The 26,547-nt window shown below is 38.3% G+C and overlaps 1 protein-coding gene across 1 annotated transcript in view; it reads right to left on the reverse strand.

Moving 5' to 3' along the window:
- sh3bp5b (SH3-domain binding protein 5b (BTK-associated)) overlaps positions 1-3,378 on the reverse strand; it is a 31,549-nt gene extending 28,171 nt beyond the window's left edge. The window contains exons 1-2 of the mRNA XM_085365845.1: positions 3,059-3,378; positions 1,942-2,004 (exon numbers count right to left, since the gene is read on the reverse strand). Of these exons, the coding sequence (XP_085221971.1) occupies positions 1,942-2,004; positions 3,059-3,136 (141 nt within the window). The 5' untranslated portion in view covers positions 3,137-3,378. The remainder of the gene's footprint in view (positions 1-1,941; positions 2,005-3,058) is intronic.
- Positions 3,379-26,547: the final 23,169 nt, after the last annotated feature.

Consider the following 26,547-nt stretch of genomic DNA (forward strand, 5'->3'; position numbering starts at 1 on the left):
CTGTGGAAACAGCTCCCAGTTTGGATTCAGAAGACAGAAACCCTTTTTACTTTTAAAGTTAGACTTTCCTTTCTAATAATGATTAGAAAGTCAGGTGACCCTGATCCAGCTGCTCAGACTGCTGGGGGATTTTCTGTGACACACTAAACTTTTCTTCTCCATTCATCTCTTTTCCCTCCTCTGATGTTCCCTGATGTTTACATGAGGCATGTCATTAAATTGTGTCTTTCTCCCATAAGCTGTGTTTTGCTGTCTCCCTATGCTCTCCGTTTTCTCTTCTTTCCCCTAACAACCAACTGGTCAGGACATATGGCTGCCCATGTCTGAGTCTTGTTCTGTTAAAGGTTTCTTCCTATTAAAGGGAGTTTTCCCTTACCACTGTCACCTAGAGCTTGCTCATAGGAGATCATCTGATGTTGGGGTTTTCTCTAATACTGTAGGGTCTTTACCTTACAGTATAAAGCACCCTGAAGTGACTATTAATGTGATTTAGAGCCATCTAAATAAAACAGAATTGTCTTGAATTCAAAATGTCCAAGAAGTACTTATTTTCAGCTTTTATTGGAAGGAACTTTTTTTTTTTTACTGATGCTGATGCAGACTGAGGTGCAGAGTGTCTGTCCTCTCTCTCAGGGCTCGGATGCTGACACTGTGACGCACTTCAGCTTCAATACATTCATGCTTAAGGCGGTGTGTCAGCAACTTGTGGTTATCTGCTAAATTAAATATCATTTGCGTCACTGCTGTGAAGATACATTTTCTGTTTCACAACACTGGGATCGGTACTACTCCAACCTCTTTATTTTACTCATCAGCAGCATCAACGTTTCAAATCAAAAGCCTCTTTAGGCAAAACAAAAGCAGTATGATACCACACTGTTTAGTGTAGCAATAACAGAAACCTTTATTCAAATAAGAAGACAGTGTCCCCGCTGCTGACATAAACAAAAGGATGGATTTCTTTGGGAAGTTCTGAAGCTGAGTGTGCACAGCTGGGGTGAATGGATAATTTAAGTTTTGCATTATTGTTGCTTATATTTACCAGTGGAGCATCATAGGCTGCATTGATGTGCAAAAGATGTTCTTGTCTTATTTGAGCACCTATATTCTGTGCTGCAAAATAAATAAATAAATAAATAAAAATAAAAAAAATACAGACCTTGTGTTTAAAAGAAACCCTGAGAAGATGCAAAGTCACGGACTCCTGTTCAGCTTAACCTCTGAGTGCCCCGATTAACCCCATGTAGAACTGTCAACTTGTGCAGTGCAACACAGATTTGGACTTTCAGCCCCATAAAAATGCACACAATGTTGCTGAACTATATAAATGCAAGCCATCAGCTGCTTCTGTGCTTTAATGGGATCAAAGATCAGTTCACCAAGTTAAATGGTTTTTGACGGCCCAAGTGAGAGTCGTGTCTCTGCAGCACATTCTTTCTGTTTTGGTCATCACGGGCTTATAGCTCCACAACAGTCAAACTGTTTTATATAGAGGTGGTTTGCCAAGACTTTGAAGCTCACATGCTTGATCTTGGTAAATTGATTTGGATACAGCTGTCAGCAAAATGTTTTTAAGGCTTAAATGAGTTTATTGTAATATAACACACCAAGTCAGTGTCTCACACAAAAAAGTAACAAGTTAGTTTGTAGGCAGAAACCTGCTGACATGGAATAAAATCTGAACTTTATATGAAATTTGGCCTTCAAAAAGGAAAGGTCCAACTGTATCTATATTCTGAAGCCTTCAAAACAACACTTGATCTCTTTGAGCGATGACTTTAAGAGCAGATGAAGTAGATGTTAAGTATTAATTACTGACGGGGGTCATATAAGCATGATTATTTGCTTGATCAGTCAAAAGCTAACATAACTCCACTACGCTGAAAGGAAAAACACAAACACATTCAATGCACATAACACTGTGTGTACCAAATAACTTACCTCAAGCTCCGTCTCACATCTGTTGATGTCGACAGTGGACTGGTTGAGTTTCTCCAGCTCCCCCTGGAAGAGAGATGAGGACAAAGTGATGAAGCAAAAAGGAGGAGGAGATAATAATGTAACACAACACCTAAAACTATGGGAGAGAAAAACTAGCAACATCTGGAAAGAATTATGTGAACATGGGGAAGAAGGGAATGTAAACTATGGCTTTTAAAATGTTAATGTGCTTTAAAAAATAATAATAATTATAATAAATCCACTGGAACTGTGAATTGTACATTACACTAAATATATTTTCCCTCATAAAAGGTGCAGAAAAGAGTGCAGTATGTTAAACGGTCAATGGTCCACTGATATCAAATATCTTCCTCAAATTCAAATTCTGATTCCAGAAATTTGAGTATTTGGAGATACAAATTAAGAAATCTGTATTCCTCGCAGGACCCAAAGAAAAACCACTGTAAAGAAAATGCTAACTATAGCCCCTACAGGAGGCAACATGAATAACTTTTTCGTGCTGGTGTTTGCATGTTATCCTGTGAAATGATCTTCGACAAATAAACCCAAATACTACTATTCATCGATTCAAACAGGAGTGTCATGTAGTTATTACCAGACATCTCTGGGTTCTTTGGTAAATTGCATTTTTTAGAAAGCTTGGACTGACCAAGCAAACATTTATTTAATCATTATTCATTACATTTTTTTAGGTTTACTTTTTCCTAGACTAGGAAAACAACTTATTAAATGACTTTTAAAGCCTGATATTAAAATACCAAAGTACATTTTTACTCATATTACTGGCTTCTACCATTTAAATTTTGACTTGCCAGTAAATTAACTGGACTAGCTTTTTGAACATAATACTTTCATCCAGTATTAGTGGAGCTACAACAATCTGCACACAACCAACACAGAAGACAATACTAACAGTGTTACCTTGTATTTACAAAAAAAATTAAATTACTAAGAAAATCCAGGGGCTGAATCATGCTAGGACTTCGCTGTTAGCTGCTACAGCGGTTTGGAGACAGACATACTGCTGTCTGGAAAACAACGAACCCTAACCGATTAATAAAACACGCTTAATGCTTTAAAAGTAAAGGTTAATCACCTGGATTCTGGGGTCCACCTCCTCGTCTTCATAATCAGCCTCGTCGTCGGACCTGTGCTCCTTCTCTAAATGGTCCATATCGGAGCTGAAGAAGAGACACCACAGCCAAACAAAGACAGAGCTCACTACAAGCGGAGACACCGCAGACTCATCTGTCTCTCGCAGCCGGTCACCAAGAGCTGGACTCGCCGCCCTTACTTCAAACCGCTGACTTAAAAAAATCGGTTTTAAAAGCTCGGCTTTTCGAGGAGGAACATCTCGGGTGGTATCAGCCCGGCCGAGCAGTAGCGTCTTTCCCCGTTCAGCAGTGCCTGCACACGGAGACCGCTGCTGACTGACCCGAGAGCTGACACAAACGGGAACGCCCCCTCCGAGTATGGGAGGGGCCATACAGCGGTGAAACGTGATGGCTTTTAAACGCTCAGAACGCTTATGAATATATATTTATTTAAAACAAAAAGCAAATCTCAGTTAAATTAAATGCTCTTTCTATATTCCCATATACAAACATGTTAGAAAATAAGAAAATGCGAAGAAACACTTGCTATGACTTCAAAACATGTGCTGTGTTAAGGAGATAACAACTGAAGCTTAATATGGGCCTAGCCGTACGTTCATGTAACTAGTTTGTACCACCAAGTGGTTCAGTTAGTTAGTGTGGCCATTATTTATCCAGGTAAAGGTAAAATAGTAACAACAACAATAATAATAATATCTTTATTGTCATTACACATCAAAATCATCATTAAATCAAAATTGGATGCAAAGTGAAAAGGCCTGATAAAGGCTTAAATGTCTTAAACAGTGTACATGCATGTATGTATACCACACATTAGAGACATTTAACATTCTATGGGCATACTAGCACAGTTCATTCTTTTAACAAAAAAAAGCATCTTTTGGATGAAAGATATTTTTAAAACCTGAAAACCTGAAACGTGTGCCTAAGGGCAACAGTTCAAACAGAGAGTGTCCAGGGTAGGATGGATCTTTTAGAATCCATCCTACCCTGGACTTGGAAGGCTTTTTTTTAAGGCAGCAGGAAATGTAAAGATCTTCCAGGGAGAGGAGAGGCCATTCAGTTACGTTATGGACAGTGGTGATGACCCTCTGGAGAGCTTTTCTCTCTGCTATTGTGCGGCTGGCAAACCACACACGGACACAGTAGCTTAGCCCTTGCCATAGAAAAACAATGAAGTCAGAAAAACCAAAAATGCTTGGTGGTGAAAGTATACAGTGTTAAATATAATGAAAACTGTCCACTGAATCCCTCGTCCGTGCTTCTTTCTAATAGTTGTGAGCTCTGCTATCACTCCCTTTCCATCAAAGCATTCTACCTATGTGCCGGCTATGCAGTGCTGGCTTTTTGGAGGACTTTAGCCAATCATATTAGCATAGGTTGCATACCTACAATCCTTGCACTAAATTACTAAGACTGCATTCTTATTTACCATGTTTGCCTGGCAAAAGGAGAAGCCCATTAAGAAAATGGGTGTAAAAGTGTGGAACTTATAGAGTAGTACATAAAAATACAGTACCTGTATACCTTTAGGATATTGCCCTATATTTGTTGGGATTGGCTCTAGCCCCTTGCAACTTTGAACTGGATAACAGTTGAGAAAATGATGTACTGTTGGACTTTGTTGGATCCTTAAAATCATCATGTTAGTGGAGGATGAATCAGTAGTTCACTTGGACCCTGACTTTTCCATAGGCAAATAAGCACATATATAAAACAGTATGCATGAATTTAAAACCACAGTCCTTGTGCGTAGGTCTGCCTTGGTTTACACATTTGTGTTGTCCTGTGGTGCCTGGTATCTCAATGTTGTGGCAGTATGGCAGGTCTTTGGCTTGTTCCAGAGGATCCCACAGATGCTTGATATCCTGCTGGAGGAGGCTGCTGCCACTGGGGAGTGCCTTTGTCATAGAGTGATGTACCTGGATTTCAGCATTGTTTAGATCAGCAGTGGATGATTAATTTCCCCAAGGAGCAGCATGAGAAACTGGAACTATTGTGGCAACAATAAGCTGTGCCCACTTGGGAAAGTTAATGGTCCACACCTGCTTTAGATGGAAAAGTCAAACCAGCATAATGCCAGGATTCAAGGTTATTCAGCAAAGCATTCCATAATCTAATGCAATGAAATAAACAGTGTCATTCATCTGAACCTGTCAGTGGTTTTAATGTTTATTTTTTTTGCTGAGTGATTGCTATACCTGCTCCAAGTATAGCCAGCCTTTTACAGCACTAGTTAATGTTACAGCCATTAGCCAACACAATAGCTATAGCGGGAGCCACAGCTTGGATCACAGGATCAATAATGTTCTTATTAAGGTCAGTTGTGTTATTATCTATTTTTCTTACTGATATATTTTAACATTAGTTTAAGAGAACCTCATGTGGAAAAAGGATTGAAAGCTATTGCTATAAAAATGTTACTGCTTTATTCACAGAGGTCACAGAGTTTTTTCATTCAGTTATATAGTACGATATTGTTATGTGATTGTGTTTTTATCTAAATTCCAAAATGTGCTACCTTAATATATAATGCTATCTCACTGTAAAACAGCATGATCCACATTGCCTTCCCTGTGTGACAGGCGCTGCCCTTTGCACTGAAAGGGCATCTTGTGTGTCTCTTGTTTGTGTATGACACACATTTCCGGGTTATTGGCATAAAGATGAATCCCTCAATATTTTCTATTCTTGGAAATTTGTTATTATTAACCTCACTAACTGACATTTCTTCATGATACAAGCAATTCTGTTGTAACTCTCCTTAATCCACACCACTGGCCACAAAAAGTTCCATATAAAAGTCATTTCATTTAGTTAAAAAATAAAATACTAAGAAACATCATGTAATATGATTATAGACATAGACTTAATTATAAGTCTGGGTTTAAAAACGTAAAATATAGTTCTGTGGAAAAATATCAAAGACTTTAATGTCATAACTGATATGCCAAACAGACTAAATATTGAATTGAATAATGTGTAGTGACATTGAAAAACTTTGTCCCTACTGTGTACACAAACAGCATTTTGTCCCAATTAGATTAAAAGCAGAAACTTTACTGTCCAGCTGACGCATGAAAGCTGTTTCCCAATTTGTAAACATCCCCTCTTTGGCTGTTTTGTTGAGTGGCCTTGACCTTTTCATGTAATATCTTCATACTGTAGATGCACAGAAAAATTTTCAGTTTGACAGAAACATGTCTGTTGGCTTGTGGATGTGAAAGCTTACTGTCTCTCTGGCTTGTCAACCCCATGCTCAGACTTGTTCCTGTTGCACAACTGTGAGTTCATCGGTTACAGTTTTTGTGAGGAAAAAAAAGCCTAATTTCCCAGTAAAATGATGTCTGAAAGAAAACTAGAGTAGGTCCAATGGACTCACACTGGCAACTACATCAATATCATCAGAGTTGGCCTTCATTTAATTTGCCAATACAATAAGGTTTCATAACTATATCTTGCACAGGTATGATGTAATCATGTTGACTAAATTGGTCTACAGACATGCACAGCTGATGTTAGAAATTGTAGGATTTGCTGGAGTAGGACAGGGAGACCGATCTGGGGTTAAAAAAAGGTTGCGAGCACTGGGGATAGAACAGAAGAGCAATGACAAAGAAGGCAACACTTAGGTGGCCCGGTGGATAAGGTGGAACAATTCTGACGGCCACAGAAAAGCCCAGTGAAGGTGAAATCTCTCTGGAGGCTTAGTAGGAGGATGGCTGTGAAGGCGGAGCTTCTCAAATGGCCAAGGTGCTGAGGTGGTGGCTAATGATGGAGAGGCAGAACAGGTGGCCAGCTATGGCGGTGAAATGGTGGCTGAAATTGGGGCTTGGTAGGGCTTAATGAAGGGCATGTAACCCCACTGGAGGCTTTTCCAGCACCTGGTGGTGGAAGAGCATGGCAAGTGGCCAGTTCTCTGAAGACTTAGCAGAAGCACGGTGGCAGTTGGGCTGGCATCGTCATGGACTCATTATGGGACACTGGTGTGGTGGCAGATAGGAGGCTTGGCATCTGCTGACCAAGGTGGCAAAGCTGGGTGATACATTTATAAAGAAAATTATTGTACAATAACTTTTACTCAATAGAAATTTGAGGTATGATATAAAAAAAAGCCAGTAGAACTCATTCCATCCATTTTTTGACAGATAACACAAGAAGAGTGCTGCACTAAACAACTCATGTGGATGGAATAAAATCAGAGCCACATCACATTAAGTAGATGTCCACAAAGCACAGAGCATAGAATGAAAAGCGTAGCAGCAGCATATGTGCTAATGTTTGGGGTACTGCAGTCGTGCACACAAGTACTGTATTAGTATGACTGAGATAAAAAAGAAAGCGACAACAGAAAACGTTGACAAAATACTCAAGTGTCAGAATGACTGGAGTGGACACAACCCAAGGTTCAAAACACGAGGACGCTGAAAAGAAAGATCCAAGGAATTTGGTAGTGTATAAATGTATAAACTCAAATGACATAAATTAATAAATACTACTTTTTCAGCATTAAGCTAACTCCATTTAGCTGAGCATAGTGGCATAATTAAATGCTAATTTGACAGCCTTGGTGAACACTGCAAGTTAAACCTCAAACTAAAAACACCAAGAAACACGACAACCTTCTGCATACAAGTGACCACAAAAGTCATATCAAAGAATTTCAGAGCTGTAAAAGTAAACAAGGTTTGTTACAGAGACAGACATTCTTTTCATGTGCTGGCATCACACTTCACATCTTTGTTGTCATTCCTAGTATTTGACAGAGAAGAATTCACTGAAAGATTTAAAAGACAGTGGCCTGAGGTGGTATTATACAGGTTTCATTATACTCAATGTGTTTACTTGCCTCAAGGGTTAAGGCTGATGAAGAAGCTCAGAAGGACAAAATCAACTGATCAGAAAAAGGAAAGAAAGAAGAAAAAGAACTCAAATCACTTTCCCAAGAACCTTCTCATTGAGTTTATGTGATGGAGACGCATATATCGAGACTGAAATAATACATCTGTTTATCATGAAGGCTTTAATAAGCTGATGACCTTCCACTCATGATACATTTTATATCACATAACCTTCACTCATAATAAATGAGATGTATTCATGATGGTAAAAGGCACTTTAGATAAAAGCATCCCTCTGTCCTCTTGTATGTTTGAGTCATTCTGAAGGACTTTCAAAGTCAAACATGTATGTTTGTATTCAAAGGAAAGATGGCTCCAGCTTAGTATAGAAAATCAACCGATTCACTGTACAAACCAATAAAAGAACCATACTTGAAAATATGGATTTAAAAAGTGTTTTTCACTCAATATGTTTACATTTTCAACCCTTATTTTACAGTCCAACATTTAGAATTGGAACACATATACATACATAGTTAAATAGATAATGTCTGCAGTCTCAAGTGAGCCTGTGAATATGCCATTTTGACACTGGACAAACATTTCAAATATTAAAAATAAAATAATAAGGTAGGAAAGGTAGAAGTGCTTAAACATTTCTTCAAAAGTACAAGATTTTCATTCCTCAGTTATTGTAGTCAGAGTAGTTTTTGATAACAATACTCTTGTAATAACTATAGAAAATCAAAATCTAAAAATAGATTTTAAAAATCAGCACTGCTAATAATACTAGCAATCATGTATGTCCATGTTTAGTATGTATTGTCATTTTGAGCACATTAATTGACTTAAAAACACAAGTGAATGGAGCTGTCAAGTAGTTATATAACCATAACTGTACAAAAGCATACAAAGGGACAGATACACAGTTATTTGGGTATTATCACATATACATTACTGGCACACATCATTATTTTATTATTAAGCAAAAACATTTCCAGTCAAACCATTACATGGTTTTATCAATATTAAACAATGCCAACCAAGCATGTCTCAAACTCTGATATTGATAAATAAGTCAAAGCGTTAATTTTACTCTGACTATAAATTTAGAGTGAATCTAGCCAATCAAAGCTGTTGACGGTTCTGTCATAGCTCCCAAATAGTGGACCGGATGTCCTCATGTACTTTATCAGTAACACTGAAGGTCAAGGTGCAGGTTTTGTACAGTGACACACATCTTTATTCAGACGTACTCTCACCACTCCCTTCAGGACCGCAGTCCAACTTTCCTGGCTGAAAGACATCCCTTTGTCCTGTGGGCGCTGAAGGATATCCAGTCGTATCAGCATGTTTTGTCTCTCTTTGGGAGCTGGTGATTTGTCTGAATAACAGGATATGTCAAACCCTTATAAAGAGGAAGAAGCAGACTACAGTGTCCTCTCACTGTAACCTAGGTCACAACCTAGGCTTACTGACCTCCGTGTGATTGTATGGCTATTAGCTTACTGTCACTATGATATATGACTTGTGCCAGACAGAAAAATCCGCCTTCAGTAGGGAAATTTGTAAAGAAATGTGGAATTTGTATCCAGAGGCATCATTATCCATGTAAAACGTCTCTTTATCGAATTGTTGTAGAATTTGCCTATCTACCCAAAACCTTTATCAGTAAGTTACAATCTAGTTTAACATCATCCAAACAGAGACGCATGTGGGCCAAGGGCATTTGATGTTTTCCGAAGTGATATAAATGACAGAATATGTGTGGATATTCTTAAGGTGTGATTATACATTATTATATAACAATAACAACAACATTATCACTGCTTCATTCACTGGGTCATTGTGCTTGTTAATCTGGTAAGTCATATAAGAAAAGAAGAAAAAAGTAACAAGGAGCTTTCTGTTTATGGTGCTGTTGTGTAATTTTCCAGATATGTAGAATATTCCAGGCCTTATGCGGACTTGTCAAGACAGGTCGAGGTTGATCGAGAACACATAATCCTCGTCTGAGAAAACATTCTTTGCTTTGTTTACTTCTGACGTTTTATCTGGATTTCTTTCTGATTTTTACTTTCAGGTTTGTGGCTTGGAATTCTAGTAATCTAAGAAATAAAATTCCACCCAGTCCTTCCTCTCACTGCAACTAACATTGGTTAAGAGTGTCAGCTAAATGGCTTAACTGGAGGTCAAGCTAACAATGGGCTTTTTGCTGTGTCAGTGAGACAGTTGTTGCATTCACAGCAGAAGAGAAACAGATTGTATCTGTTTAACTTTATTTAAGTGGACTGTCATGAAGCGCTTGTTTAAGTAGCTCAGATTAGAGTGTCGGCTCCTGAAGAAAAATGCTGTAGAAACCTGACTTTATTTCGTTCTAAAATATCCTCCTGCTCAGTTATTTTCTTTCACTTCTTAATTATTTAAAACAAATGGTGAAGAAATGATTGTGTTGTGACAAATAGACTACTGAATATTTTCCTTACAAAACTGGTATAAAAACTATCTGACAATTTGTGAAAATAAAAAGCTGAATGACAGATGAATTCTGAAATTCACATCTGTATACCTAGCACTGGTTACTAGAGAAGAATTTTCACACTGATCAGAACCCTATGATCATCCATCCATCCATCCATCCATCCATCCATCCATCCATCCATCCATCCATCCATCCATCCATCCATCCATCCATCACTTATCCAATTCAGGGCTGGGGGATGCTCAAGTCTTTCCTGGCTGTCACAGAACAATAGGCAGGGTACACTCTGCCAGCCTGCCAGCCTTACACAGTGAGACAGACAGAATGTCCATGCTCACCTTCAACACCTACTGAAAATTTATGATTGTTAATTAACCTAGCACATGCATGTCTGTGGACTCTGTAAGGAAGTCAGAGTACCTGTGCACCTGTGAACACTGTTCCATTTTACTCCCGTGACTGGTTAAACTGAACCCTCTGCTAGGCATTCTATAGAATAATTCTGTTGTATTTTTAGAAGGTTGCAGAGCAAGTCAAACAGTCAGTTAGGAAGACAGTTGCTGTACACCAACTGCTGCACCTCCACCCACCAGTCTGTCAAGCTAATCAAGTTTGCAGATGACACCACCGTTATTGGACTCATCTTGGACGGGGATGAGTCTGCCTACAGGAGGGAGGTTGAACGTCTGGTGTCCTTTTTTTTTTTTTTTTTTTTTTTTTTTTTCTATGACATCAGAAACAGCAGTATGCGACATTACGTGATGGCAGAGCTTCAGTTCATCCTTTGTCATTTTTTTTTTTTTTTTTTTTTTTTTTAATAAATAGGACAGGGGGAATGAATGAGAGAAAGAGGGGGAGAGAAAGAAAGAAAACCAAAGGGGAGAAGAGACGGTGAGAAGGGGGGGGAAGAGAGAAAAAAGAAAAAAAAAAGAACTCCTGGGTCACCTGTATGGAGAAAAAAAAAAAAAAACAAACAAAAAAAACAAACAGAGGAGACAGCAAACAACAAAGAGCAACATAACAATAGAGAAAACAAAGCACCATCACAATAAACTAGCTAGTCATAGATATCAATATTTACTAAATAATAAACGATATTGTGCAGCACGCAAGATAGACAGCGCACAGTGTGCTTTGAGGCAGCAGCCAAGAAAGCTTTAGTCCGCGTCTGTGAATACCCATGTGTGCATACCTGTGTGGATCAGCATGCTTGCATTCCAAAGGTTTCTCCATGTAATGATCTGCTAGGGAGTGTGGGGGGGCCACAGCCCCATCCTCCAGGGTGTGAAGCGGGTATGGAGGAGATCAAAACTCCAGACATCCAGAGGCCCCCAGAACACAAGAGACCATGGAAGACCAACAGAGGGGCAGCCGCGTCACTGTTCCAGTAAGAGCTGAGGAGAGTCCCAGATGAGGGCTCGCCCAGCAGCCGCGGAGCAGAAGTCAGGGGGAGTTGCAGTGACGCGCCCGTGAGCTCCGCCGGCCCCCAGCTGTGCCTGAGTGACCGAGCCCCAGGCCGAGAGGCCGGGGGCACCCCACCTCCAAAGGGGCCCGAGCGAGCCCCAGGCCCCAGGCCCCGACAAGCGGCCGCCAAGGAGTGAGCCGGTGTGTACCCGGACGCCCACCCCCAGACACAAAGAACCACCAACACACCGACACCTGAGGGAGTCCGCCACCGGCAGGGGAAGTGGTGAACGTCTGGTGTCCTGGTGCAGCCACAACAACCTGGTGCTGAATGCCCAGAAGACAGTGGAGATTATTGTGGACTTCAGGAAGCACACAGCTCCACTCCCCCCCATCATCCTGACTGACACCCCCATCACCTCTGTGGACTCATTCCGCTTCCTGGGTACCACCATCACCCAGGACCTGAAGTGGGAGCCCACCATCACCTCCGTCATTAAGAAAGCCCAGCAGAGGATGTACTTCCTGAGGCAGCTGAAGAAATTCAACCTGCCAACACGGACGATGATGCAATTCTACACTGCAATCATCGAGTCCATCCTCACCTCCTCCATCACCGTGTGGTACGCTGGAGCCACTATCAGGGACAAACAGAGACTGCAGCGTGTTGTGCGCTCTGCTGAGAAGGTGATTGGCTGCAGACTCCCATCTCTGCGTGACCTGTACACTTCCAGGACACTGGGGCGTGCAGCTCGGATCTCAGCTGACCCTTCTCACCCTGGACACAGTCTGTTTGACCTGCTCCCCTCAGGCAGGAGGCTCCGGTCCATTCGCACCAGAACCTCTCGCCATAAGAACAGTTTCTTCCCCTCTTGCACACATGAACAATAAACGTATGACTGTTCCCACCACTAACACATGACCCTACGCTGTGTTCACTGCATCATTCCATGTTTGGCACTGATCACCACCTGCACTCATGTATATATCATGTATATATCTATCTACTTAGCACTTTTAATTCTTATTCTTATTTTTATTTTCATGTCTATTTAAGCGTAATTTATGACAGTATGTTTGCACTGAAGCACCGCAGCAATTTCCTAATGTTGTAAACCTGCCCAACATTTGGCAATAAAACCCTTTCTGATTCTGATTCTGATTATCAGGAATGGGCATGACTTTGTTGTTCATCTTGGTAGAGGTGCAGTTGACGTTTAGGGTGATACAGAACAAGAAGTGAATGACCTTTTATATTTCAAAACTTTCAAAGCATTTATTTATTTGCATCCATTTATTTAGCTGATATGTTTTAAGTGGAAATCAAAAGAAAAAAAAAAGACTAGCAGGTTATTTATATTACATCTTGACTATAAGTAAAAACACTGTAGTACAGTAAATGTCTATATGGAGATTCCTGCTGCCCAAACTTATAGAAAAGGTCAGGATATGCAGGCTAGTATCTGTACCTCCAACTTTACACTACTTTACTTGCACCAGATCACCTGTTATTAAAATATAACGCCCTGCTATTTTTAGAAGGTTGCAGAGCAAGTTACATTCAGTTAAGAGGTCAGTTTCTATTACCAAACTAGGTGTAGCTATTTATTTTCATAGAAATGCAGTTGAGGTTTGATGTAATAGAGGCAAAGAGATGAGAGAAGAATAAGAGAGACAAAGACACCTGTTTGTAACAACTCAATGGCACTAGAGGTCTCTGTTTGGGATTTTGTGTTGTGTTGTACTTTGTTCTGCTTGCGCTACCCTGGGGCCCAGTGAACTTTGCTATAAAAGCTTCCTCTCCTCAGTCTCCCCCCTCCATTGCTCCATGTCCTGACATTGCTACCAGCTTTTTGACTTAGACCACCTTAGCTATGGCATGATTTCTGGAGATATTTTTGTTTCTACAAATATATATATATATATGCTTTACTGTACACTACTGACCTGTTGACAAACAAGTTGTCTTTAATTATGGTTTGTAATTTTAAGTTGTCACCTTGTCTGATTCCTCTCTTTTGTTTCAGTCTACAAGCTGAGCTGTGACAAATGACAGATCATCCTTTGCAGCTTAGATTTCTGGCTGGTGTTATATTCTGTAATTAGCTTCATATTCATGTATCTTTGATTTGAAACAGCTAATCAATGGTGGCAGTGTCTTTGTGGTTTGGGACTCTGTTGGCCTTTTAGCTGTGCTGAAAATGGCACAGGTTATGTATTTGTCTTTTATTCCCACCTGTCAATGTGACTAATAAAGAAGGTTAGGCATTACATACTGGCACAATGAGTGTGTTTACTGCTCAGCATATTACATAACAGCATAGGGGGCATACATGGATGCTGACCTTGATAAGAGGATAACCTCTTTGGCCGCATCTATTTGACTTCCTATCAGGATGAGGAAGTGGGATGTGCTCCGCTTTTCAAGGACAGCTCACAAATTGTCACTCATGCAGTATGCTCTGAAAATTTGCATTTAGTATTTCAAGCCTTTGTTGGTTCAAAACTATAAACAGCAGTTCTTTATTCAACCAGTTTTAGACATCAGTTTCAGTTTTATCTTCATTCCACAGTCTACAACTACAGACACTAGAAAATGCCATGTATTTCTGGGACAAATAGATTCTCTCTGCCTCTGAATAAATTTCAATCATTTGCACCAGCTCATGAAAGTAAAACAGATAGCACCAAAACTACAAGACAGTAATTTTGTGTGACATAGGAGACAGCATTTTAAATAGAACAGATTCTTAGGGTGTTACAGATATTTTGGAATTATGTGTTTTATCCAAAATTACAGTACAATTTGAGGTGAAACAAACTTATTTTGCCATGTTTAGGGCATTTTAAAAGATTAAATGATTTATAGTGAATGATTTTTTGATGATTTGATGCACAGCAATAACATGTTAACAAAGTTTTAGTTCCAGCTTTGTCATCAAAATGTATTTTATTGACATGCAGCCAAAACAAGGCTTCAGTAAATATAAAAAACAAACAAACACTCTCATCTAGTGGTCACATGCAGTCAGTACAACTCTTTACTTATAAAATCCAATATTATACAAATACTTGAAAAGCACACATAAATTATTTTGTGGTTAAAGATAAGAAAAAGTGTTGATAATTACATTGCATCAATAGGAATGTTTTGCAATGTATTACACCACCTGTCATAAAAATATGACAACATATTTTAGAAATTTGTCAAAAAACTTTTTAAGCTGAAAATATATTTTAAAATAAGGAATAATTACAAATGGAATTCACATTTTCATACCCAAATTTGAGTCGTCACACTGGACTTCTCTGAGAAGTCAGAAATTACAATTTCTCCTGATTGTTTTGGCTCAATTTCACATCTAAAAAGACTCACTTATAACTGGGTGTGTTTCCATACACCCATGTCCAAATCCAGAAGAAGCAAAGTTTTTTCTGACCTGTTAAGCCAATCCAAACTTTTACAGCACATCTGACTTCACTCACCAGTTTCTGTTTTGGAACAACTGTAGTTAGGATGCTTCATTCACTTAGATTTGAGAACAGCCATAAAACATCAGATGGAGTGTTGGACAGCTGATTTAAGACATTTCAGGAGATAACAGTGAATAGCACACCAGAGACTACATAAGAATAAAGTTACGTTGAAACCAAGCACACCATTGTTTTTCTTGTGACATTACCTATAAGTTTGATGTGTCACATGGCCCTCTTCCTATTGAAAAAACAAAAGTTGTATCCAAGATGGCCGACTTCTAAATGGCCACCATGGTCACCACCCATCTTGAGGAGTTTGCCCCCTCACATATACTAATGTGCCACAAACAGGACTTTAATATCACCAACCATTCCCATGTTATTACGGTGTATCCATATAAATGGCCCACCCTGTATTTTGCTTTTCTCCCTTTCAGAGATTTTTGTCTAATAAATCCTTCACATTTCATTTTCGTGCCTCATCACTTCCCCCCTCTACATTAGGTCTACATTTTTGCTGTACTCTTTCCAAAGTCCATAAGATTTTGATAAAAGTAAAAAATTTTAATTTATGTCTAAAGAGCACTAAACACTGAAGGCACTGCATAAAACTGACATGATGTTCAGAATTTTATGCATCTGAAATCACCGTGTAACGTACATACGCGCTCCGTTTTTGCGGAAAACTTGACCTCAAAAACGGATTGTGAAAAAAATGAAGTTGACATGAGGAGATGATGAGCTAGTCCTGATGTTACTAAATAAGAAAAGAATGAAACTGAGATTCTATGTTCATCTAATTCTCACGAGAAGACAGCACCAGGGTTTGATCTGGAGTTTCAGACATATTTCAGGATGTCAGTGGGGCAGTTTGAACATGTTAGCAGAGATGGAAGCTCATCCAAATAGGCAGAGAAATCATTTCATAGCTGTGTGCCTGAGGTAAAACAGTTTACTGTTTACTATTTTCCAAATCATAGTATAATCAGTACAGGTGTGCAATTTGAGCTACAAGCACGCATGTGAATGTGCGAATGTGTGATTGTTGTCTAGGTGTGGGCTAAAACTTGTAGACACAAAATAAATAAATAATAATAATTGAGAAAGGATTGTATGATGCACAGAAGGCTGAAGCTTGCCAATCAAATTATAGACTAGAACAGTGGTTCTCAAACTTTTTTTACAATGAGTACCACCTCATAAAATATATGTCTATTAAAGTATCACCCTTATGACTGACATTAAAGTAAAGTAGTATAGGCCTATTTAACACAATATATGCGAGACAATTTGATTTCTTATATGAATGTTATTTATTTTAACTGTCATAAACAGGATGTGATGTGATGTGAATAATTCTGGTCAAATGTACAGTGAACAAACAAGCTGATGAGTAAGATAACCAAAAAAATGTTGCACTGTGTTATAGTCTGACAGCTGCTGGTAAGATTGACTTGCGGTAGCGCTCCTTCCTACACTGTGGGTGTAAAAGTCCACTGCTGAACGAGCTGCTCAGAACTCTTACTGTCTCATGCAGGGGGTGGGAGGTGTTGTCCATGATGGATGTTAGCTTAGACAACATCTTCTCCACCCCAACCTGCTCTATGGACTTCAGCGGACAGTCCAGGACAGAGCAACTTAGACCCTTTTTTGTAGACTGCATTTGTCTTCGTGGACCAGTCCAGTTTATTATTGAGGTGAACACCCAGGTATTTGTACTCCTTCACTGTATACTTACAGTTTCCACGAGCTGTATACTCCTCCTTGCATACTTTGTAAAGCAGTTTGAACTTCCTTTAAGGTTAGAGGCTCCCCCAGCTCCTTGTCTTTCTTGATTTCCCTCTCCATGAGCTACAAGCATCTTCAAAAAAAGAAAAAAAAGAACCCTTTCTCATCCTGTATGTAAAGCATACACATCCACAAATACATTTTTAAACACACCATACTTTGCCTTCACCACCATTATTCTGCCCTTTCCGCCTCCTGAAATTCACAGGACTCTGGTAGGAAGTTTTTTGAAAAAAGGAGCGCCACTCCACCACTGGCTGTGTTTAAATGACTCAAAATCCTTTCTCCCTCCCATTCCCTCCAGTCTGTCTCAATTAAACAGTCTGTGTTTTTCTTGGACCATTAGCACATTTATACTCTTCAGTTTGATGAATTCATACACACTGACTCGCTTCCTCATATCTCTGGCTTCATTCAGATTTAAAGGAGAAACTCTGAAGTTACTCATTACAAAGATGCAAGGATAAATAATGACATAAAATAAAATAAATAATGACATAAAACACAAAGCCTCATCTGTCATGTTTAATTAAGAACAGGACACTAACATAGGCCTTTCATGGTTAGCAACAGTGAATTTATTTACAGTGCAAAGCAAAAAGTGTTCCAAACTGTGCAGTTTCCTTTAAGGCAAAACTCCCGACTCCCATAAGGTGTTCTCTTGATCCATGGTGCAAGAATAATCCAAAACGTGTTATTTACAGATGTGCTCATGCCCTTCAGTACTCCTCCCGTGGTTACCTGTGTGGAGTTCTTTTTTACTGAGAGAATTTCAGGAGACAATCTATCTGTTAGTTATATTTTATTGTTGGGCAGTTAAAGATTCGACTTGCGTAGCAGTGGACTTCTCTGCAGAAGTCAGGCAGTCTGCACATGCAGAAGCAAAGTACAATTCATAATTCATTAAAGTATATATTAGACACATGAAAACAGGAAAATAATTGTGATTGGCTATTGATGGGGAAATACTGTGGTTTAGCCTCAGCGCTCCCTGATTTATCTGGTCTTTGACCACCAGTCTGGGATCTTGCCCTGTGTCAGAAAGCTCCTCCTACCTTACAGTTGTTACCAGGAATGTTTTATTTTCATGCTGATTTCAGTTTTAACTGACACAATGACGTCTCTACTTCTTGTTGATTAGAACATCCTGTTATTATACACCCAAGGCCAAGCAGCCTGTCCTGTCTGAAACTGTGTCTTTCTGAAACCTTCTACACTCAACTCTTTCTATCCCTCTTGGGGTTAATACTTATATCCTTTTAAAAGGAGTTTAACAAAATTTATTATGAGCATACATTGCAATTAATTTTAAAAAATAACATAATATAATATTAACTTAAATGGGAGATTCTCCTGAACTTGTTGCAACATAAGCAGCATTCTAGAGAAGACTTGGTCAAAACTTGTTATGTAATTTATTTCTTCCCTCACAAGCTATCTTTGGCTTAGCTCAGTCATAGTTTCCTTCCTGTGGTAACTTGGTAACAAAAACAAAAACAAAAAAAAAGTATTAAGAAAGCAAATTTCCCTAAATCGGCGTATTCTGAACCTTTGGCTGAGTATTATCTGTTTGTGTCACTCCTGCCACTGATGCATCAAAGTCACTCTGTAATCAAAAAATATTTGACAACCTGGTAAAAGAAGATGCAGCAAAATGTGCTGAAGAACAGCATAGCAACTATTTTTGGATGTTTTCTACAACTTGCTTCAAGCTCCAGAATATCGTTAAAAGAAAGAGGGGGGGAAATATAATTAAATACATGTTTAGTTCTCAGAATTGAGTGTGACATCCTTGGCAGCTAATTGATTTTCTTGATCCCAAAGCTCTTGTAGTGTTATATATGATGTTATAAGATGACCTAGAAGGTCATCTTATAAAACAGTTAATGATAGCTAACTGGGTTTTGAGAGAAAAGATTAAATATAAAAATAGAGAAAAACAGATTTCAAACATAGGCAGCCTACATACAAATTTGACATGAGGTCTGAAAGTGTAAATGTCCTGTTTTAGGTTCATACATTTAATTGTTTAAAAAAAAAGACTTTAAAACAAAGAGTTTAGACCCGCCTACTCTCCCTGCAGATTCCCCAGGGATCTTCCAGAAGTGATGACATTATTTTTTGGAGAATTGATTTGTTAATAGGCATACCTGCTCCATATGTTACCATGGCAATTTAGCCCAGTAAGAAGTGAACCACCTTCTTTGTACAAAAAAACCAACAATAACCCTGCAGTTATCCAGATAAACCAAAATCCTTCTTCACAGTCCAGGACTTTGGTAGCAGTTTTACTTTAAAGGGTGCTGATAGCGTAGGTGTGGCCACAGCTGTAACAAAACCAGGAAGGAAAAAAAAATCCAGAGAATTGTTCCTCTTTCTGGATTAAAACGTACTTTTCTTAGAAGTAAGAACCAATATATTCTTTGAATCATCCACTCTTTACTTTCCTGGGGATTCATAATGTTGTGAGTTTGCTTTTTAATAACATTTTGCTGTCAGAGACAGAGAAAATAGAGAAAAAGAAAAAAACAGCAAAAACAAAAGAAAAAAGGGAGAGATCTGTCTCATAAAGACTAAACAACTGAAATATCAGAATTACCTTTGAGAATTATTGCATATGATGTTTTATCATGCAATCTACAAACCAAAGTACAGCACAGAAAAGCAAGGAATAAACTGCATTTAATATCCAATGTATTGTTATTTGTTTATTTTTGAGCACTGAAAGAAAAAGTATAATCTTTACTTACAAAAATTAAAGGGTTTCGGTTTCTTTTTCTATCATGAAGCATATAGAAAATGGGACAGGCTACAGGTTCACCCTTATTAGATCTTAAAAACACAGAAATAAAACCTTGTCAAGTGGCCACATATGGTCAGTACAACTATTATACAAAGTCCTTTATTATCACTTTATTTAAAATGCAGTCTAATATAAAAGAAAATGGCAACAACGAGCAGTGTCAGATGTACATAAGAAATAAAGCAGCTTTGTCATATTACACAGAAAATTAAAATAAACTGCACAGACACATTTTACATGTATCTACTAACATGCTGCATGTACAAGTGATTTATGGGTTAAATGATAATTAAATATTCTGGGAGTGTTTTGGATCTTTAATACTGCAATTACTAACGTATACAGTGTCCTTCATCAGATCCGACTCAGTGACACACGCTTTTGTCATGTGGGCAAGGTTAGAACTCTGAATTCAGGTATCAAGTATTTACATGTGAATCTGGTATGTGTATGGTTTAATCACAGATAAATTCTACTCTCTTATTTCAGGGCACTACAATATTTGGGCGATTCAGAATAGTGTGTATGCGTGTGTGTGTGTGTGGGAATAATCAGTTTTGCTGTTTGATGCTTTTTTCTATTTACTAAAGTCAAGCTAGAAGTTTAACTCCTTCTCACACATCCAGTAGTAGTTTTTGTTACATTCAGCAGTATCCCAAATGGACCAAGTTGCACTTTGGTACGCACAAGTCCAGAGTGTAGAGGATGAGGATGTTTGTCCGAAGTTGCTAGAAGAAAAAACAAATATGTTTTCAGTGCATGAGGCTTTGGAGTGTTGAGGTTGAAATGCGCCTAACAAATAGCAGAACAGCAGTGGCTCTACTAAGGCTAAATGGTTAATAATTGTTGCTTCTCTGCTGCTCTTAACCAGCTAACTACAATCAAAAAAGGAGTCCTTTGGTGTGTAGCTCTTGCCTCAGTGGGCAATCAGACATTTTATAGTGTAAGATAATAGGATCGATGTGGTGATTTAAGATTCAAAGGGCCTCACTTATAACACAGTTGGCTTCCATCCACCCATTTCAATGTCCACATACTGCTCATGTAGTTCCACTCATATTTGAAGCCGATCCAAAAATGTACAGCCTGTCCATAAGACCTGACAAAATCCTGTTTTGAGGGAAAGTGGTTTTAATCTTTTATTCACTTTGGTTGGAGGATGACAATAAAAGAATTCAGACATTTCGGAACATGGGAGTGCAGAACACACCAGAGACTAAATCAACTAATAACTATTGTTGTTGCAATACAAACGAGAGTGGCTTTATTCTGCTAAACGTTTTAAGTTTATAGGGGAAAAAGTTTATCTAAATACCTTTTCTGCATCATCACTGATAATCACCAAATGAGCTCCAAGCCTCTCGCAGTTTTGTTTGGCATCCTCCCAGGTGGATTTAAAAGAGGAAAGGCGGTAGCAGCTTGACCTTAATCTTTTCCATCCCGGGGAACATCTTGGAAGGTTTGGTAGCGCTAAATAAACACGACAAGACTGAATCTTTATGAAACGATTTCCATCCCATTTATCACCAAATAAAACATTTATAGCTCAGTTGGTGCAGAATTTTCAATCACATTCATCCATCGCCATAGGTACTGGAATAGATAAGTAATGTTTGAATTTTCTGACTTATTTCTTTTACTTACTAATTCTAACTTTAGCTTAGTTTAGCTAATTTTCACTGAAGTGTTGTTTGATGACATTACACATGTACGTGTCTTTCCAATTTCTAATGCAAGTGGCTTGACTCTTGAATCAGTTTTGTTTTACCTTGATTCAGTCTGCTGTTTTCTTCAAGCAGTTTGTCTTTCTCTTGAATGAGCTGATCTTTATGTTGATTCAATTGACTGTTCTCTTGATTCAGTCTGCTGTTTTCTTCAAGCAGTTTGTCTTTCTCTTGAATGAGCTGATCTTTATGTTGATTCAATTGACTGTTCTCTTGATTCAGTTGACTGTTCTCTTCAAGCAGTTTGTCTTTAGTCTGCAGCAGCTGATCTATAAATTGATTCAGCTGCTCTTTCTCTCGAAGAAGTTGGTCTCTCTCTAAAAGCACTCCTCTGATGTCATCAGCTGACACTGAGGTAAAATTGCAAGTTGAACTGTTTTTTGATTTGTTGGAATTCTCATCTACAAAGTGAATCAGATATGGGTTTGTTCGTTTGTTTGTTTTTGTTTAGTTTTTACTGTGACTTGTAAAATGTGGGCTGATACATACCGACTTGTAGCCACATATAGACATTGAGTGATGATTGTATGACACATAGCAGGCCGAAACTGATTCCAGCCAACTTGTAAATCGTTGATCCTCCTACAACACACACATCTTACATCAAAAATGTATCATCAGCATAAAGAAAGTTACATTTTTTGTTTTCTCTGTGTTTTCATGATGTTTAAATCTAATTATAGAATCCAGCTGTCTTGCATGTACATTTTGTTAACATTGCTGCATTGCATATTTTTCATCATCTTAGCTATGGGCCTGGAGCCCTACATTCTTCCATTACATTTATACAACTTTGTACACTAAATTACTTTTATTGTCATTTCTTAATGTAATTATGCTAGTATGTAGCTTCATTTTTTAAACACCATATAACAACATTTTTATGTGGATGTCCGTCACACTGAAAATCTTTTTGCCTTTGAATGCAGATGACATATCTGGACCCAGGTTTCTCTGCAGTGGTTATTGTTCACAAAAGTAGATTAATTAAGAATAAAAGCTAAAACTATAATCCTTGATTAATTTGCCTTTTGTCAAAACTTTTGTGAACTATCAATTTAGAGAGAAATGTAAATTATAATGATCATACCAGAGATGAAAAGAGTAAAATAATTTAAGAGATAAGTGGCTTGTGATTTGCTCTTGTTGTTTCTCTGCTATCAAGAGCTGAAGTGACAGAATATTGAGTTTCCATTCTTCTTACACTGACGATCTGAGAAAGCACTGTTTCATCATGTAAGCTGAATCTCTTATTGTGGCTGTTGCCTTTAGTTTCCTTTAGCCTTTTGTTTCCTTGTGGTAAATTAATCATCTCCTTTTTATATTCACTGATCTTTAGATAGTATAGTTATAGTGGTTGTGTCATGAACCACAAAAAAAAGTGTAAACAAAGGAAATTATGATAAATCTCCCCATTTTTTTAAAATATAGAGCAAAGGCCTATCGGTGCTTGCATAATTATTTTCTTATGTTGCCTTGTCTTTATGTTACCACAAATAACCTATTATGTTTTTCTTAATGAATAAATAACTAACATTTACAAATTTAAAAAGTATCTATACACACCCTATACCACACAGTCATGCAGTTTTACTTCCTATGAGTTCATATCCTGTCTTGAAGTTATTTGACATGTTTAACATTATTGCACTGCTATAACTGTACACTTCTTATTTTGCAGTGTTTGGGTTGTACATATACATTTAACTTAAACAATTTTCTACCAGATTTTTGTGTTTGTTGCTTTTTGTTGACCATGATGTAGTATAAAATAAACCCCAGTTCCAGACTTATGTTTGCAGGCAGGAACTATGTTAATTATTTTAAAATGCGTTATATATCTTGTGGTATGCATAACCTTTAAATCAGTAGAATACAGCTTAGATTATGTCCAACAGCAGAAAATTACATAATAAAATCTACAATAAAAGAGGTGCATTAGGTGGTATAGGCATAGGAATATTGAACTTAATTATATAATACTTTGTACTAATATCATCTATGTTATGTTTACAGTACGTTTTATGTTCATCTGAACTTGTTATTCAACGCACACTTAAACCTTACTTTAAGTCTTAAACTTAGCAAAAATCCTCACAGGAAAAACTTACTGCTAAAGATTCAATAGATTTTAAACTCAAACTAGAGTCCTGAGTGCTTGATAAACTGGACTTCTTCTGGGTCTGTGAAGACGTTTCGAGGTTATTTCAGTTCTAAAACAACTGATGGAGAGTTATTATAACTCATAGTGAGGTTGTAGACATGTTCCTGAGGTCATTACCCACTATTACTCATGACAGCCATCACATCAGTCAAGGCATAAAACGGAACTTGGATAATTGCAGTCCTCACTCACCAGCCATGAGCCATATTTTTCATAACATACGTCTGTCTTATGAAAAATAAGTTTTGAGAACTGCATGATGAGTAATGAGAATGACTTTTCTGTTGTGAGAATTGATTGAGGAAAAACTGCAATGAGGAAGTTCTTCAAACCTGCATTCTTGAGGGGGCGACTTCACCCCAATGAAGTCAATCCCATGGTGGTACTTTCTGGTTTTTAGACAACATCTGCATGCTTTTTCACAATTTAACTTTAAGATTCCATAGTCTGCCTTGTGTAATGTAATTGCTATCACTGAACGGCTGTACTTCTCATTTTTGAGCGGCGTTCAGTTTGTGAATATTTACCTGAGAGTGGATCCCAGCTCTTTTATCCTTCCTGAGGAAAAAAAAAGTCTTTGCTGGACTTTCTTTACCAGGTGAAATGCATTCAAAGCCAAGGTCAGATCAGCTGTGATGTCAATGCCCAGGAACTTATTGGCAACCTGTTCTGCTTGGAATTCAAGCATTCCTGTAGTCTGCAATGACCTCCTTGGTCTTGCTGGTGTTAAGGACCAGGTTGTTTGATGAACACCATTCGGTCAGGCGCTGAACCTCCTCTCTGTTGCGAGTCTCATCAACAAAGACAATGGAAAATCAAACTTGTGGAGTTATTCAGTAACGTCTTTTATAGGCCAAACATTTATAAAAATTAACATTAAAGTATATACTTAAATGTTAGTAAATTCTCCCGAATTTGTTGCAACATAATCAGCTTCCTAGAGAAGGATCAATATTTAAAATTGCCTATACTGTATATTCTATATGTTCCCTCACAGCTATCTTTGGCTCTGCTCATACACTTATTGACAGAGTGACAGCCATCTTGCTGTCATAGATCCCAGTTCTATGACTATGGTAATATAGATAGTGTAATAGCTTTCTTAGTAAGGTAAATAGGTTCAAGGGTGCATTGTGTTCCCAAATAAATTTTTGCAAATCTGAGTTATGTTGAAGTATTAACTTGGTAAATTACTCTTACTACAATCATGATCCAAATTTGCCTCGAACAGCAGGTCTATTTAAGAGCTTTGGCTCCTATTTATGGAACATGAATGTTCTACACATTTTTCCTGATGATAATTTCACATAATCCAATAATACTGATCCACACTGTATATAATAAAGAGTCTAAGCTTCTGTGTGGTTGACACAGAGCTAACTGGCTTGTAGCTAACTGGCAAACATTTAGCAAGTTGCAGACAAGGGGAGCTATTTGTATTCTTCATTGCTGACGGGTTTTTTTTCTATGAGTCAACACCATGAGATAAAGCTGTATTTTTCCTGCATGCGAGCCACATAGAACTAAAATTCCCATGATGGTTCTTTTTTTCCCCTGAAACCAACATCCAGATATGTATACACACTCTATACCACAATGTCATGCAATCTTACTTCCCTTATGATGTCATTTCCTGTATTGAGGGTATTTTAAAAAATATCTACTATCATTGCAGTGCATTAATATGGTTGCCCATCTTCAACAGGTTTCTTTCAGTGGAAGCAATTGACTGTGTGGCATGTTAATGGCGTAAGGAAACAAATGCAGACATGTGGAGACAAGTGGAGATTAACTGAAAGTATGCTGTTTATTTGGCTGAAGGCAGATAATACACAAGCAAAAAGGAACTGAAGGCTATAAGTTAATGAATTCCCCAAAAACTGGGAAACATGCTAGAGCTGGAAACATTGAGGCTGGGAACCGCTGGGAGACTGTGGAGATCGAGAGGGGTGGACCCAGGCGCTGACAATGAATCGGAATAAGAAACAAAAACAGTCCACAGAAAACAGTGGAGCTCACGAAAACAGTTTATATATAGATCAGAGGACCGGCCCGGAAATTGACAAAGCAGGGGTCCATTACGGAGCAGGTCCGGAGGCCAAAGGCCTGTTTTACTTTTAAGGTCCATGTGTGGTATTCTGTTTTGCTTCCTCCCTGTGATCATTTTAATTATTTACAAAGGCGTGATGTTATGTGGTAAAGATAATATATATATATATATATATATATATATATATATATATATATATATATATATATGCTAATTGAAATGCATTGTATCTAAAACTACATATAAATTAGTCGTTTTAAATGCAGAAACTTTATTGTCATGAATGAAATGTCATAATAGGGCATAACAGAAAGAAAGATTAATTTCCTTTTGATCTAACTTAATGGTTAATGGTTCTATTATGCTCTCTGCGTGATAGATGATAGATCAGGTGAGACATCAGTGGCACAGGCAGCATTCGGGGGGAAAGGCATCATTACATTACATCATTACACATTCACACAGTGTGTGAATGTGTGTGTGAATGGGTGGATGACTGGATATGTAAAGTGCTTTGGGGTCCTTAGGGACTAGTAAAGCGCTATATAAATACAGGCCATTTAGTGGCACAGGCAGCATTCGGGGGGCACAGGCATCATTGGTGGGACAGGCGGCATTGGGGGGAAAGGCATCATTGGTGGGACAGGCTGCATTGGGGGGAAAGGCATCATTGGTGGGACAGGCGGCATTGGGGGTAAAGGCATCATTGGTGGGACAGGCGGCATTGGGGGGAAAGG

The sequence above is a fragment of the Diplotaxodon limnothrissa genome, linkage group LG11 (genome assembly GCF_057381915.1).
Source record: "Diplotaxodon limnothrissa isolate DT_005_m linkage group LG11, D_limnothrissa_male_GT1.1, whole genome shotgun sequence".
NCBI classification, from domain to species: domain Eukaryota; kingdom Metazoa; phylum Chordata; class Actinopteri; order Cichliformes; family Cichlidae; genus Diplotaxodon; species Diplotaxodon limnothrissa.